Source organism: Lottia gigantea (genome assembly GCF_000327385.1).
Source record: "Lottia gigantea unplaced genomic scaffold LOTGIsca_26, whole genome shotgun sequence".
Classification (NCBI taxonomy): Eukaryota; Metazoa; Mollusca; class Gastropoda; family Lottiidae; genus Lottia; species Lottia gigantea.
The window spans coordinates 2,076,899-2,092,527 of record NW_008708797.1 but is presented as its reverse complement, the minus strand read 5'-3'; the positions used below and the strand labels follow the sequence as shown (position 1 = coordinate 2,092,527).

The 15,629-nt window shown below is 33.8% G+C and overlaps 2 protein-coding genes across 2 annotated transcripts; one reads left to right on the top strand and one right to left on the bottom strand.

The window, feature by feature from the left end:
• Nucleotides 1-5,226: 5,226 nt before the first annotated feature.
• LOTGIDRAFT_232192 (hypothetical protein) lies at nucleotides 5,227-8,609 on the bottom strand. Its single transcript, XM_009056035.1, has 4 exons — nucleotides 8,539-8,609; nucleotides 8,069-8,134; nucleotides 7,526-7,985; nucleotides 5,227-6,523 (listed from the first exon to the last, which is right to left on the bottom strand). Exons 3-4 carry the CDS (start codon nucleotides 7,862-7,864, stop codon nucleotides 5,258-5,260), a joined length of 1,605 nt encoding a protein of 534 aa, XP_009054283.1. The 5' UTR covers nucleotides 7,865-7,985; nucleotides 8,069-8,134; nucleotides 8,539-8,609; the 3' UTR covers nucleotides 5,227-5,257.
• A 523-nt stretch (nucleotides 8,610-9,132) lies between these two features.
• On the top strand, nucleotides 9,133-14,500 carry LOTGIDRAFT_215253 (hypothetical protein). Its single transcript, XM_009056034.1, has 10 exons — nucleotides 9,133-9,236; nucleotides 9,849-9,959; nucleotides 10,394-10,591; nucleotides 10,732-10,938; nucleotides 11,224-11,484; nucleotides 11,630-11,797; nucleotides 11,971-12,057; nucleotides 12,482-12,691; nucleotides 13,004-13,069; nucleotides 13,856-14,500. Exons 1-10 carry the CDS (start codon nucleotides 9,234-9,236, stop codon nucleotides 14,003-14,005), a joined length of 1,461 nt encoding a protein of 486 aa, XP_009054282.1. The 5' UTR covers nucleotides 9,133-9,233; the 3' UTR covers nucleotides 14,006-14,500.
• Nucleotides 14,501-15,629: the final 1,129 nt, after the last annotated feature.

Genomic DNA, 15,629 nt, shown 5'->3' with positions numbered 1-15,629 from the left:
GGGGGGGGGGGGGGGGCAAAATATCAAATTTCTAATATAGTTGGGAGATTTTTCCCCGAAAAACTTGCAGGCGGGGCTGCGAGGGGAGGCGGCTGCCCCTTTTGCCCCCCCCCCCCCCTTTGGCTCCGCCACTGAAGCTGGGCCTCAATGGCATCAACGTCGATTTCCTAGTCAACAAGAATTTCGGGAGTCTCTTTCAAATATGATCTGTTTAACTCGCCCGAAATGTACATCTCTTTACCCGGTACATATAGAACAGAGGGAGAAGGGGGGTATTGTCACCCGAGAGGGGGCAAAATCTGAGTTAACTTTTCTAGAGGTATTTTTCCTCAGGAATCCGAATCTGGGAGGTAAAGTGCGGGGTCAGGGGGCGTTTTTGAGTTATTCAAGGTCAAAGGTCACGAAAGGCCAACGCAAAAAACGTTAAAAATTTAGAATTTAACTACAAAATGTGTACAAATTCATTGATATCATCTAGAAATTGGTGAAAGCCCATTAGTGTGAATCGGCACTATCTATAAGTCCCAATTCTTTGAGGCAATCCAGGTCAAAGGTCACTAAAGGTCAAAATAGGTCAAAATGGAAAGACGGATCTCACTGATCATGTCATAAGCAATATCAAGTAGTTGTTAAAACTCCTATGGAAATAAATCATTTACTAGTACATGGACATGCATTAAACAAATTTAAATAACAATTTGAAAATCTATGAATCACAGTAGGCCTAATTCGTCTAAAACGCCGTCGGCGAAGTGTTCAATCGATAATCCTTCAGGCTCACCGTCAATCACGTCGTCGAACAGTTCTTCGTCAACAGTTTCTCTTGAGTCCAGATGGATTTCCTCATCGAGTTCCACCACAAGGTCCGATAACTCATCTGGATATGGTGTGTTCACCCATTTAATCATTACATCGTTCGTCCAACCATTTTTTGACGCGGGGGGTAGAGACATAATAGGCTGATCAGGCAGCCGCCACATGCTAACAATATAGTTAGCACGCTGTATATGCAGTACTAAGGACGTCAGAGGTCGACTAGATCTTTCTCTATCTGAGACTTTAGGGTATTCACTTTACTGAGTACAGTATTCAGTTTCTTCTGATTTTGATAGTAATTTTTCTGAAGTTCTGCCTGGCAACTACTCAGTGCTGTTTGTCGATATTCGTTGATTTTCTTCAACGAATCCTCGGCTATATTCTTCACTGTTTTCAATTCTTCTAACTTACGTTTCAGACTGTCTTTCTGATCTTTGTAATTTTCTAAAATGACGTCTTTAGAGTCTTTGATAGTAAGAAAAGAATGGTTTTAGTGTTGACCAAGAAGGCATGTCGAACACTAAATGGTGTTACAGTCTTCAAATAAACATTTCAGCTCCTCCTTAGGATGTTTGGAGCAGTAATCTGTATCTCCTGTTCTGTTTGTTGAACTCGTTGATGGAGCAGATAGATAAAAAATTGTTGAAAACTTCCTTACCCCGCCGTTAGGAATTTTGCTGATTTTGTTACACATTTGATGGCGTTGCAGCTACCCGCCAAATTGGAACTAGTTCTTCCAGACACTTCCTACAAAATGTATGATGACAATCCAATAATTTAGGTTCCTGGAATGGTCCAAGACATACAGGACATTCAGACTCTTCTACATTCCCATCCATTTTGATTTTGAATGCTGAACAATTCAATAATCTTTATGGTACGTTATGATATAATCGAATCTCTTATGTCATGTTTTTATAAACCCGAAAACTGAACAACGTTATAAATATAATCCGAAGACCAGTTAACAATCCACCATAGTTTCCCTTGACAATTAAAAAACAGTTTGTAGTTTAAAGTTTAATATGGTAATAGTAATATAAAGTGTCTCCAGCATTTCTAGATTTATACCTCCAGTTTTGGTTAAAGAGACAGATGTGCCATTTTAGAGGGTTGATTTTAATCTTGAAAATATGTAAATAGTCTTCAGAAGTACTAGAAATGTACGAAAATCGCATATTTCCTTCAAAAATACCTTGTGAGTTTTACTCACTTTATCTATATATGTCTTTTCTATATATCACAGAGTATAATCTTAAATGACGAGTCATCATTTTGGCATTCAAACGCTGAATTGAATTGGACACACATGGAATTGAAGGCGCATATGTCCCTTTAATGAAGTAAAATTTGCAGAATTTCAAAATATTCGAAAGGTAGACTAATAAATCATGCCAATGATGTTAGTTTCTTAAAATTATAAAAACCACCGAGAGTTGCCTTGTATTTCTAGATTTAGTGAATCATTCTCCTGAAAATGTTCTGAAACTTTGAATTTATTTGTATTTGAACGTGTAATTATTTATGTTTGTGATCAAGTAAGACTAGAATCGTATTAGCTAAATAGATGGTATTCTAAATATAAGCATATTGTTATTTTAATTTATTGTAATGTTCACAATGTCAAGCTGTTACAAACTTCATCTTCACAATATCAAGCTATTACAAACTACATCTTCATAATGTCAAGCTATTACAAACTTCATCTTGACAATGTCAAGCTGTTACAAACTTCATCTTCAGAATGTCAATCTATTACAAACTACATCTTCACAATGTCAAACTATCACAAACTTCATCTTCACAATATAAAGCTATTACAAACTACATCTTCATAATGTCAAGCTATTACAAACTTCATGTTCACAATGTCACGACCTATTTTGACCTTTGACCTGGATTACCTCAAAGAATTGGGACTGATAGAGAGTGCCGATTCACACTAATGGGCTTTTGTCAATTTCTAGATGATATCAATGAATTTGTACGCATTTTGTAGTTAAATTCTCAGTTTTTAACGTTTTTTGCGTTATTTGGCCTTTCGTGACCTTTGACCTTGAATAACTCAAAAACGCCCCCTCACTTTACCTCCCAGATTCGGATTCCTGAGGAAAAATGCCTCTAGAAAAGTTAACTCAGATTTTGCCCCTCTCGGGTGACAATACTCCCCCTTCTCCCTCTGGTCTAATACTCTAACTTTAAGTCGTAGTGTTGTATCTTCATGAGCAATTGAGCATTCGCTGAAGTCTCGGAGTCGCGCGATGGAGTGGCTTATTGTAGATCGCAACAAGCGGTTTATGATCCGTTTCCACCGCAACGCGACGCCAATAGATATAGTGATGAAATTTCTTACATCCGTACACTATAGCTAACATCTCGCGTTCTATTTGAGCATAACGTTTAACTCCAGATACGTCACTTGGCGGTGGCATGTCTTCAATCGCACTTACCTTTTCGGGGTCCACTTTAACCCCGTTGTTCGTGATTATATGTCCTACATTTTTCGTTTCCGGTTCGGCCATGGTTTCACCCCATATAAATATATCGTCAACGATGCATTCTACACCCGTTATGTCGGCAAACATTTCCTGTACCCGTTTAGAGAATACTTCAGGCGCAGAACTGATTCCAAACGACAAGCTAAGTACCTATAACGACCGAATGGAGTGTTGAATGTCAATAACTTTGAACAAGACTCGTCGAGCATTACATAGGCCTACCAGAATCCATTATTCGCGTCAAACTTGGAGAATAGCCTATACCATACTTTCGGTAACTTTTCGATCACTTTCTCGACCGTTTGCAAATATGACAGTGTTCTTTCTTGATCGCTCGATTAAGAACCAGTTTCAGTACACGCGTTCTTTTCAAGTATGGTTTGCGCACTCGTTTCTGCTATGTAAAACGGCAATTTGGATGTTCGGCCACACAGAGAATATTTTAGGGTCTGAATTCCTTCGGGCACAATGTTATCTTCACTGTATGTCACTAACTTTACACTTGTGTTTGTTAGCTTTTGATTTTCAAGTTCAAAGCTATCGTAGATACGCTTCGGCAAGATATTTGCTTGTGCACCTGTATCGAGCTTCACTGTAACGTTTCGGTCATGTATTGTTAATGTTTCTGTCCTATCGCTTTGATCTTGACCTACGGTGTCTATATGCACAGTTCAAATGAAAAGTTCATCTTCTGAGTCGTAACCCAGCAAACATTCCAGATCGTATCTACATCGGGCCGAAAAAAAAAGTCTTAATCGTACCGATATCTATGCATCAAATCGGGCCGACAACGGATGTGCAACACGGCGCGAGGTCTAACCTACGTCGGCTAATGATATGAAGCCGATGTTTTTCCGACATGCTGCCGACACCGGCTTCTTATCTATTGTCGACATCATTACGATATCAAAAAACTACATCTGGCCGACAACGTATGTGCAAACATGGCGCAAGGTCTAACCTACGTCGGATATTGATATCAAGCCGATGTTTTTCCAACATGCTGCCGACATCGGCTTCTTATCTATTTATCTATTGTCAACATCTATACGATATCAAAATACTACATCGGGCCGACAACGGAGGCGCGAGGTCGGGCCTACGTTGGTTATTTGAATGAAGCCGAGGTTTTTCCAACAATCTGCCGACATCGGCTTCTAATCCATTTTCGAGATTTAGGCGATACTACATCGGGCAGACAACGAATGTGCAACACGGCGCGAGGTCGGTTATTGGAATGAGCCGATGTTTTTCCAGCATGCTGCCGACATTGGCTTCTGATCTATTTTCGACATCGGGCCGACAACTGCTTTGCAACATTGTCGACATCTATCCGATATGAAAATTCTACGTATCCAGTTGTTGTTTTCTTTCTGTCTCGCACCGCGGTCGGTTGCTAATTTCGATGATGTGACAGCCTGATGTAGGCCTATGCCCCTTAGTCACGGCATGTTTAATGCCAGTGTTTGATGTTAGGTGAGAGAAAAGGGAATATGAATCGCAGAAGTTTGTTACAAGACAAGTAGACTGGTAAAGGCGATGAAGAGAGAAAGAGACTATGATCTTGTTCCGTTCCGTTCCACAAAATACAAGTCAGGGGTATAAATCTGTATATTTTGCGGAATGGAACATGATTTATTTTTGCATAATTGCTGACGAAGGTTCCACTTCCAGCAATGGCGGACTTACCCGCCATGCGAAACCGAGTCAGATGCGTGTTGACGCATAATCATCTGTAATCTAACATAAATTTGCTCTTTTTCAAATAAATAATCATCTTCACGTTTTCATAATATTCATACATGACTGTAGGCCCATATGTTTGTAGAATATAGAATCAACCTGAACAATTGGACAGATACTGGATAATCTAAAATAGAATTATCAGTATAGAGGTAAAAATCAATGTCTATAAATTTTAATACTTTTTTTTATTTTAATAATTAAACATATGTCTGAACATTTGCGGGTTTTAAAGGTGCATTGCAAGCTTTACAAAATATATCTGTTGGCAAGTTCTCCAAGGTACAGTCAGAGCAGACTTTTTTACTTTCACCAGCTTTTGGGTTCTCCAAATCTGGTCCAACATGGCGACTCTTATCACATTCTTTACAAACAGTTCTAGACGCATTATTTAGTGAAGTACAGTAGGAACAAGACCAAATTTCATCTGAAAATGGTGAATTGTTAATTGATCTGTTAAGAACCAATTCTTGGTCATCTCTGGGTATATCATAGTAACCAGATGTAAAAGACAGCTCTCCATCAGTGTCCAATATATCAGGTTCTTCAATAAATTGTTTAGCCTTAAAGCTACCATCTGTAACATCGATATTAGTATTTGAAGGGTAGGGGAAATAATGTGTCCGTTTGTGTTTTTCTATGTTTTTGTATGAACTTATTGTGGCTGGTGGATAAAATATTTCCATGCTTTCTTTGCTTACTTTTGTGGGTGTCGTTCTAGTAATGACTCTATCTTCATCCTTTGACTTCTTAATATATCCACTTATTTTCCTACTAGATTTCAAATCAACTTCTGGATAACTAAGATTTTCACTCTTTACTTCATAGTTACTTTTATGAGTTGATTTTACGAAATCTCTTACATCTGATTTAGGTGCCTGCTTTTGTCTCTGTTGCTTTAAATTGATTTCTCGTAAACTAGCATGTATATGGTCATCATGTGTTCCTTTCATACTAATTTCTATACCATTGTCAGTTTGACCTTCATCTATATAAGGAATATGTCCAGCTCTTATATAGCTGTCATTGTTGTGATTAGGGGAATTTAAATCAACTACCAATTTATCATTATTATAATACATGTATGTAGAAGAGGGTGTTTTATCTCTGTTCTTATATGAAACAGTATCATCCATATTTTCTTTCTCTTGTGTCCTCTTTTTCTGTTCTAGTTTTTTTTCAAGGTATTCTTCCTTCGGTTTCTCACCTGTTTTCATCCACTGAAAAGCATCTTGAAAGTCCCCACCCCTATCCCTTATATCATTATGTTTCATTTCAATCAATTTACATGCTACAGCACCAACTAAACATTCAAAACAAACATTTATTAAACGTTCTCTGTTTGGTTTCACTTCTTGTAAAATCATTTCACTTTCATTAACTCTTTTATAACCAACCATTTCAAAAATTTGTTCAGGATTTCTTAAATGTGACTTCACCTTTGAATTAAAAAATCCAGAATATAACTGAAAAAATAAATGAAAATTCAGTTAATTAGATATTTGAACAAAACACAAATTACATGAAGGCTATGTCCAAAATACAAAAAGTTGTTTGGTAGAAGTACATGCATAAATTTAAGTTCTCAGTTTAGCTTACCTGGTGTCATAAAGTTACAACAGAATCCCTGTAAAATCTTGAAAATTCATAAAGTAAGTAATTATTGAAAAACGCTTAATCTTGATATTAAGCGTTTTTTAATAGTTAATTGCATATTTATGGGTTCTTACTGAGTTTTTTGGATTTATCGGATTATATAAGGATCCTGTTATGTTATTCATGACACCAGGTATACCTACTGGCTCTTATTCGCCAAGTTTAAAATTCTTAGATTTTATGTTAATTCTAAGACGTAGTATCACTTTAAAGATATCACTGAAAATATCTAATAAGATGTTGTAATCCATTTATGTCACCTGGGAAATGTCTAATTGCAATACTCTTGCATAAACTCAGAAATATTATCTTCAATACATTTTGACATTTTTCAATAATTTTGGTGAAGGAGACAAACAACTTTATTGACTATTTAGACTCTTTTTTTTTTTTATTCTTTCTCATTAGATTTATTCAATTACCCATATTTAATAAAACAAATCCCATATCCAAACTAATACAATTTTTCTTGTCAATTTAAGTTTTAGTTTCTGGTTTCTACTTGTAAAATAAATAAAACTTAAATTGACAAGAGAAATGGTAATAGTTTGGAAAAAATGCTTTTGAGTGTGCAAAATGATTTAAAACTCAAAACATTACTATAATGCAACATCAAAAAAATGAACATATCCAAACAATACATCAACTCTAGTCTGCAAAAATGCCTACAAAGATAGCTGATGTGATGCTAATACTGAAGATTTATTTTGGGCTCCCAACTCAAAGCAAATAACTAATAATTCTAGGAAATTCTTTAGTATTTTCCATCTATTCTTTACAGTCAATTTATGTTCTTGAAAACTTTGTCTCACCTTCAACACACGGAATTCTTTTTTCCATGGATGGTCATAAAGAAGTTTTAAATATTTTTCAAGTTCTGTGAAAGCTTGAGCAGATTTCTCTCCATCAAACTTTCCATCTTCTATTGTAGCTTCAATTATTTCTACAAAGGCTGAACTGGTGAAAGCTAACGTAAGGTGCAATAGAGGCAAACATTTATGTAATAGTTTGAATATTGTCATTCCCAAATCTTTTCTTTGTTGTTTGGTTAGATCAGACAGATGCACATTTGACTTTTTATACAAGTGTCTAGCATGATCCACAGATCCACTGGCATCATTTAAAGAAAAATCAGACCTCTTAGATGTCATTTTTGTTTCCCATCAATTATAAAGTTTCTATTTATTTATCATATTTATGTTGACTTCTAGTACCGGTACAGCACCATCCTCCAAGTAAACCACTTGAATTCCTCATTTTCCTGTGTCATTTCTGAAATGGAAAATGGAATTAGGAGAATGTGTTTTACATGGTAATATTATTAGTAAATTCTTTGAATAAGACAAATTACTTACTACATCTTTATATCTTTATAGTAATATTCAGGTTTTGATATTGTCGGTAGTTTTGGTATTCATCAGCTGTAAAAGAAAATAGGCAGGTTGAGAAGTATAAAGAGAAACTAAAGAGAAGGAAGTACAACGACAGGGAAGAACCAATGATTAGTTAAAGTGAAACCAGAAGAGAATTATTACGGATAACCAATGGTTATAAATGGCAAACGAAATATTTCCTTACCAATAACAAGGCTGAATCATACCCCCAATAAACCACACAATACAATATTGTGTTGCTTAAGATATAAATAGACCTACCTACGCTACAGTCATATAGTAAAGTGAACACTACGGTAGTGACGGTAGTGAAATACAAGACGAAAATATGATATGTCTACCTATTTTAAACACTGACACTATCAAATATAATGAAATAATGCGGGATATACACGAAAAAAAGAGACATAATAAATAGAAAAATGACATACGAAGATAACTATTTTCCAGTAAAATGGCGTATGAGAAATTCCCTAGGTGCGTCTTTTCACCGGCGAAGACCAGCAAAGGGTGCGAACAGGAAGTCATGTTCGCCGATTTTTGTCGCCAACTCGAATCTTAAGTAAAATCTCACGTGTGCCCACAACAGAGTATCATCATCCACTCAGATTCATTTTCGTTTCAATTGCATGTCTCCTTTTGTGCCCGCAACCGGTCGATGAAACTCTTGACATAGTGAAAAAGACACAACGGAAGAGATGAGATTTTTTTATTTTTGAGGGTTTATAGTTGGGTGATTTTCATTTAAATTTTCATCTCATCTAAGCATAGACAACATGAGTATGAAAAAAATTATTGTCTCATAAGCTAAGTTTTACATTGATTTTCCTTTCTTCTTGTCGATAAACCTTATCGGTAAATGTCGAAGTTGGAAATCTCATCATCTAGTTTCGGAATAGGTTTTGATTGTTCGAGGAGGCGTTATTTTTCTTACTCGTAGTCTCGAATGACCTTGATTGATTTCAACCAATGGTTGATTAGAAATTAATTTGCTGCTCATATACTAAGATTATATTTCCGGATGTTAAATGTTGCTTGGAAACACAGAATTTGTTGGGTTATTTTGAGTGATTTTCAACAATATTTATTTTAACGTTCTACCAGTGAAGTACCATAGATCGAAAATATGGTAAGAGTAAATTTTAAAGAATTGATAAGCAATCTTAGTACACTTAATAGGGAGAAAGGGACCAGATAATGACTTGAGCAGGCTATTTCATTTGTGATAATTGAGAATGACAGCGGGACTCAAATTGCATGATCCATGGCATAATTATCATCCTCGTGAGAACAATCAGGAACAGGGTTGGTTTCATGAATAAACCTATTGTTAACATAACTTTTCTGTTTCTGGACTGTGAATGATAAATATTAGTAAAGCAGAGTATGTTAGCTTACTAGGCCTACAGAAAGGAATTAGATATTGATTTAAGCTTTTCAGTTTGGAAATTCTCTCGTTAGTGTGTCAATGTCAACGATGATAAACTAGTACCATGTTGTGTTCGCTTACTGCTACACATACAACAGGTACTGCCTTAATCTCTCGGTCAAAATATTGTCTATTTGACGTTGACAACTAGGAACCCCAGTGAGTTTACTGTAGGGTATGACGGTAATTTCGACCAATCAACACCAAGATGACAATAGCCCTAACCCATTCCTTCGGTGGGAAGCTTTAGATGGAATGGGGGACTGGTTTGAAATTAAAACCAAATTACATGACTAAAGTTGATATTTTTAGCCGCCAAAGAAAAAGAAGAGTGGGAAGAAGGGAGGTAAGAAATCTGGTAAGAAGGCTAAAACACCTACTGTTATAGATGGAGTACCAACAGAAGAAATGTCAAAAGAACAGGTAAAATATCCTTTGGTATTATATGCATATTTTCTTATTAAATATAATTTTCAAGTAATTAAAAAACATTACTGTACATTATATGCTATAGAGTTAACCTCATCAAAAGCTTAAGTTATTAATTAAAGGGATATTAAACGTATCTGAAAGATTTACCTAAAAAGAATCAAACCAATAACTATTTAAAATTTATACGTAAGGTACGGTAACTTAAACTTTTGAAGTTCGTTTCCGTATGCTTTTTGCAAGCTGTTAGAAAGTTCCATTTGGGTGGATCAACATGGAGTTCATTCGAACTATTTAATTATATATAGCAATGTTTTACCATTTCAAAAATATTAGGGTGAAAATATGGCTTATTAAAAATACTTTTGTGATTCAAACATACAGACTGTCAAGAAAAAAATGACATGGAAGTTTTTTGTCAATTTCAGTTGGAGGAGCATATTGCTCGATTACGTGAAGAATTGGAGAGGGAGAGGGAAGAAAGAAATTATTTTCAATTGGAAAGAGATAAAGTAAACACTTTCTGGGAGATCACCAAGCGTCAGTTAGAGGAAAAGAAAGCTGAATTGAGAAATAAAGATCGAGAAATGGAAGATGCCGAAGAAAGACATCAGATTGAAATTAAGGTAATAATTTAATAGCAGTTATATTTTCTGGTAATTTTGATCAAAGATATTTATTCGAAAAACAGAATTATTATTTGTTAAATTTGTTTTCTACAGTTTTTAAGATTGCAATAAAGAATTAATATCAATATCATTGACAGGTTTACAAACAAAAAGTGAAGCATCTTCTGTATGAACATCAAAATAATGTGTCTGAACTTAAGGCAGAGGGTGGTGTCTCTCTAAAATTAGCACAAGATGAACATGAAGGTAATGAAACAAATCTGAGAAAAGATAAGCGAGCTCTGAAGGTCCATCTTAAAGAACAAGAATTGGCTCATGAAGATGTTATTAAGAACTTGAAAAAGGTAAGTTTTTTTTTTGGTTTACTCATAAAATGTTCATATATATGAGAGACATTTTTGTTTGACATGTTTATTTTACGTTATAGGTACAAAGAAGGGGCTAGTTGTTAAATGTTATTTATATGATTGTGATCTTTTGAATTTTTCTCTTTTAGCCAAAGCCATAGTTTTTATATTACTTAACAGACTGCAAAATGAATATTCTGATATGGTTAAAGTGTCATGCTCTTAAAAATCCTGGCGATCATCACTATTTTTTTATTGTGTCCATTTTTTATTGATTTTTAGTCCAATGATGAGGAAGTCACCAAATTAAGGGCTGATTTTGAACGACAAGCCAAGGAAATTGAAGCCAAATACGAAAAGAAAATGCGTACATTACGCGATGAACTGGATTTGAGGCGTAAAACTGAAATTCATGAAATTGAAGAGCGTAAAAATGGACAGATCAATACATTAATGAAAAATCATGAAAAAGCTTTCAGTGACATTAAAAATTACTACAATGACATAACATTAAATAATTTAGCATTAATCAACACATTAAAGGTAAGCTTTATTGTATATTATACTTAACTATTAATGTTTTAGACTTTGATGTGGAAACTTAATTGAAAAAATAATATAATTTTCTTTGATTGTGATTATAATTTTCTATTGCCCTCTACCTCACCAATATAACTTGTTTTGATAGGAACAAGTTGAAGAAATGAAAAAGAAAGAAGAACGAATGGAGAAGCAGATGGCAGAGGTTATAGCAGAAAATAAACGGTTAACGGAACCATTACAGAAGGCAAGAGAGGAAGTAGAAGATCTGAGGAAACAACTTGCAAATTATGAAAAAGATAAAGAAACACTCAGGGTAAGCATAATACAGAGAAAATATTAGAAAGGTGGTCTTTGTCAATATTGATGTATGATTGCTATATGGGTAATAGTGCAAAATCATATCAACTGGTGTCATTTATCATTTATTTTAGATTATGTTTTGTAAGTAATGATTGAATTGACATATTTTCTAATTTTTAATTTCAGATGACCAAAGCAAGATTAAAGGTAACAGAAGAAGAATTCAGAGCCCTGAAATGGGAACATGAAGTTTTAGAACAGAGATTTCAGAAGGTAAATATCAATAATATTAAACAGTTTCTGCCAAGAACATCTAATGACATGAGTAGTCCCCCTTAGATGTTTTCTTTCTGTAAGGGATTGTGGCCAACTAAAATGTTATATCTGTATGTGTTAAAACATTGCAGTTCAGAACTACAGTATAATAGGAATAGAGTACATAGAATCTTCATGAGCATCAATTGCACATACCAATGCCTTCAAACCTCTTTGCAAATCCTTTAAGATAAGGTGTGATAAGAATCTTTGATTATATAAATATAAGAATAGGAGTGATTATGATAATGCCTCCTTTACTTCTAATCTTTTACTTTGATTTTAGTCAAATAACATATTTGGTAACTTTGGTTATATCCAATATATTTTTATGCCTATAAAAAAGTTATATTGTGTTATAATGAAATAATAATTTTTTCAGACACAAGCAGAAAGAGATGATTTATATCGTAAATTTGTTAAAGCTATACATGAAGTACAACAGAAGAGTAATTTTAAAAACTTATTGTTAGAAAAGAAGTTGGGTGCCCTGGCTGATACCCTTGAAAAGAAAGAAGCTCAGTTAAATGAAGTTTTATCTGCTTCCAACTTAGATCCAACAGCCTTGACTGTTGTTACAAGAAAACTTGAGGTATTTTTTATTTTGTATGGCATGTAAATTGACAAAAGTTAATCTTATACTATTGATGATATATAAAGTACATCAACAGAATAACTTGTATAATTAAAGGGGGATAAGTTTCTATTCTTTGATCCAAATTAAGTCTTTGGACTTGAAATCTGATTGTCAGAATCTGGGTATTAAAATCTGCTGGTGTCTCAGTATGTTTCCATTTGTAAGTGGCAAGATCTAGACTCTTGATATTTTCACAGCTGGATCTGTTTACTGTAATATAACAATGATGTTTCTTACTACATTTAAACTGCTTGTTTTCTTTTTCAGGATGTTCTAGATTCTAAGAATAGCGCTATTAAAGATCTACAGTATGAATTGGCTAGAGTGTGTAAGGTGGGTAAACAAAATATTATTCCCTCCATATACATAAAGATATAATCGAACAAGGATACTTGGAAGTGGGCACGATTAGATTAAAGAATTGAAGTTTTACATCCTACTTTTAAAATTCCAGTAGAACTGCTACATTAGTCTTTTTTTTTTCAAACTTTCCTTGATAAAATTGTAAGATCGGTGTCACTTTATCAAAATGTCATTTTTTTTTTATATCAAACTATCTTCAATTTTAATGACAAGATCTTGATATTATTTTTTGGTAAAATGGTGGGATTTTCTATCAAATGAAATTGAAAATGAAATTTGTGGGAACAAGGAATGTATAGCAAAATAATATAGTAAACTCACCATAAAGTAGATAACTTAAATCTCATTAACTACCTTATATTATAAATATACACTAGTTAAACATGTCTTACTGAAAATAAAACAGATTAATTTAAGATGACATCATCTATCACATACATTTGTACATATAACTATTAATAGACATGTAGTAGTATGTTGCATCATTTCTACTAATAATTACTTAGGCAGTATTACATTACTGTTTGTAATCTTGAATTAATTGAATTTGAAAATGAAAAGTAAAATTTGCAACAAAAAACACTCTCTAATGATTTTCTGAGTGTTTCAAAGTTACAAAAGTTTGTTTTTTGATGGATTGGTTTATTTAGAGGATTTTAAAATAGAGAGAAAGACAGGATATGAGAAATGTAATTTCATTCAGAATATAAAGTCCTTATTGAGTAGACAATCAAATGTATTATGTTTTTGTTTCAGGCACACAATGATTTATTAAGAACATATGAAAGTAAATTAAATCAGTTTGGTATACCTACAGAAGAATTGGGCTTTAAACCATTAGAAAGTACAGTTGGGGGTCAAGCATTGGGTCAAGGCCCAGCAGGTTTGGTGTCAGCACCTTCATAGTCCTATGTCGTCTCTCATTGTTTTTATTATTTTTCTAGACTTATAAATACACTTCATATTTATTGAACATCCTTTACTTTTAACTCCTTAATTGAATAAGTTTGATTTTCAATATAGTTTTTATGAACTGGTTTGAAAATTACTTATAAAAATTATGATCATCCTAAATGTTCATTATTTAGGTGGTATCTATTATTTGGGGCTATTATTGTGTTATTTTTTTAATATGTACAATATAAAGAAGTATGAAAAACTGATTATTTTTAAGAATGATTTGTATCTGTGATATTAAACTATTGATAATCACCTTATACATGTTTTGATTGGGTCCATTAGACATACTTTGTAATAAACTCAATGACAATCTATATCTACACTACATTCTTATTTGAAAAATATCCTGTGAAAAAGATAGGCATGGTCACAAGTAGTTAATAAAGAACGTTTTTTTTTAGTAATTGGAAAAAATTTAATGTAAAATTACTGTTAGACCCTATGCTTGTGTCTGTGTTTTCATGACATCAACCAATCAAACCTTGAAAAAGTGGGAGCATCCTGTGCATGAACACCTCAAGACGTTTTAATTGGTACTTTCAGCAGTTTAAAATTATACGTCCACATGGAAATATGGTGATTCCAAAAAGAAAAAGCAGGGAGCAATAACCAATCACAAAAGACTTTTTGATGGGATCACCGATACCAGTAGAAGTACAGCGAATCATTTTATGTATACTGGACTTCGATGGTATTTGGTGTCAAGTTTTATAATCTATAACAAATAGAAATATGGTATATTGCAGTCGCCCTTGTCCGTCCGTCCGCCCGACCGTCAACATTTCTTGTGGGCACAATAGAGACAAAGTTTTCATCTGATTTTGGTGTGATCATTGGAATTGATAAGGTCATGAGTAAGAAGTTGATTACTTTTCTGATTATTGAATAGAAACTTGACAGATAAATCATTATGGTTCATTTTGCTCCTTATTGAGTCTAAAAATTTAACAAGGCTGTTATGTGAACTTGCCTTGCCGGGCAAGATATCTTTATATTTATCATATGTACTGCTGAAGGTAAAACATGCATTGTGTAAGTAAAGAATAGATTCAACGCAAATATGCACTTGATTACCTGTTAATAATCGATTTCCACATGGAGATGTTTCTGAAAAAAATATATATAAGTTCCGGGGTTTTAAATCCCAGGAATATTCAGCGTATTTAATTCCGTATTTAATTCCGCGTAAACATAAAGTTTACGAAGTCTAGCTCAGCCTTTTGTCATTAAAAACTCTTCCATAGAATGTTTTGGACTACATTCGAACAGACTTGAAGGCAAAGTTTCAACATCTTAAAAAAAATAGTAATTGTAGCTCAGGGTCGCTTGATGAACTAACCAAATTTTAACGCACGAGATGAACCCCTTATCCTATTATCATTTTTTATTGTGATTTCCAAATAAAAAAAACAAACAAAAAATGAATTCTTACTGGATATAAGTGGGATAAAACACTTCAGCTCGGATTTTTATGATTTTTAAAACCTTTCCCTCCGAAAATCTTTCAGGATGTGGTTTAAATATCGTAACAAACTGAGGGGAAGTATTTTATCTTTATATATAAAAACCC

Coding starts and splice junctions, on each gene's coding strand:
- LOTGIDRAFT_232192 (XM_009056035.1), bottom strand. CDS start 7,864: ATGACATCTAAGAGGTCTGATTTTTCTTTAAATGATGCCAGTGGATCT. Junction 6,524..7,525: donor AAGAATTCCGTGTGTTGAAG/GTGAGACAAAGT, acceptor TTATTTTTTCAG/TTATATTCTGGATTTTTTAA.
- LOTGIDRAFT_215253 (XM_009056034.1), top strand. Junction 11,798..11,970: donor AAGATAAAGAAACACTCAGG/GTAAGCATAATA, acceptor TTTTAATTTCAG/ATGACCAAAGCAAGATTAAA. Junction 12,058..12,481: donor TAGAACAGAGATTTCAGAAG/GTAAATATCAAT, acceptor TAATTTTTTCAG/ACACAAGCAGAAAGAGATGA.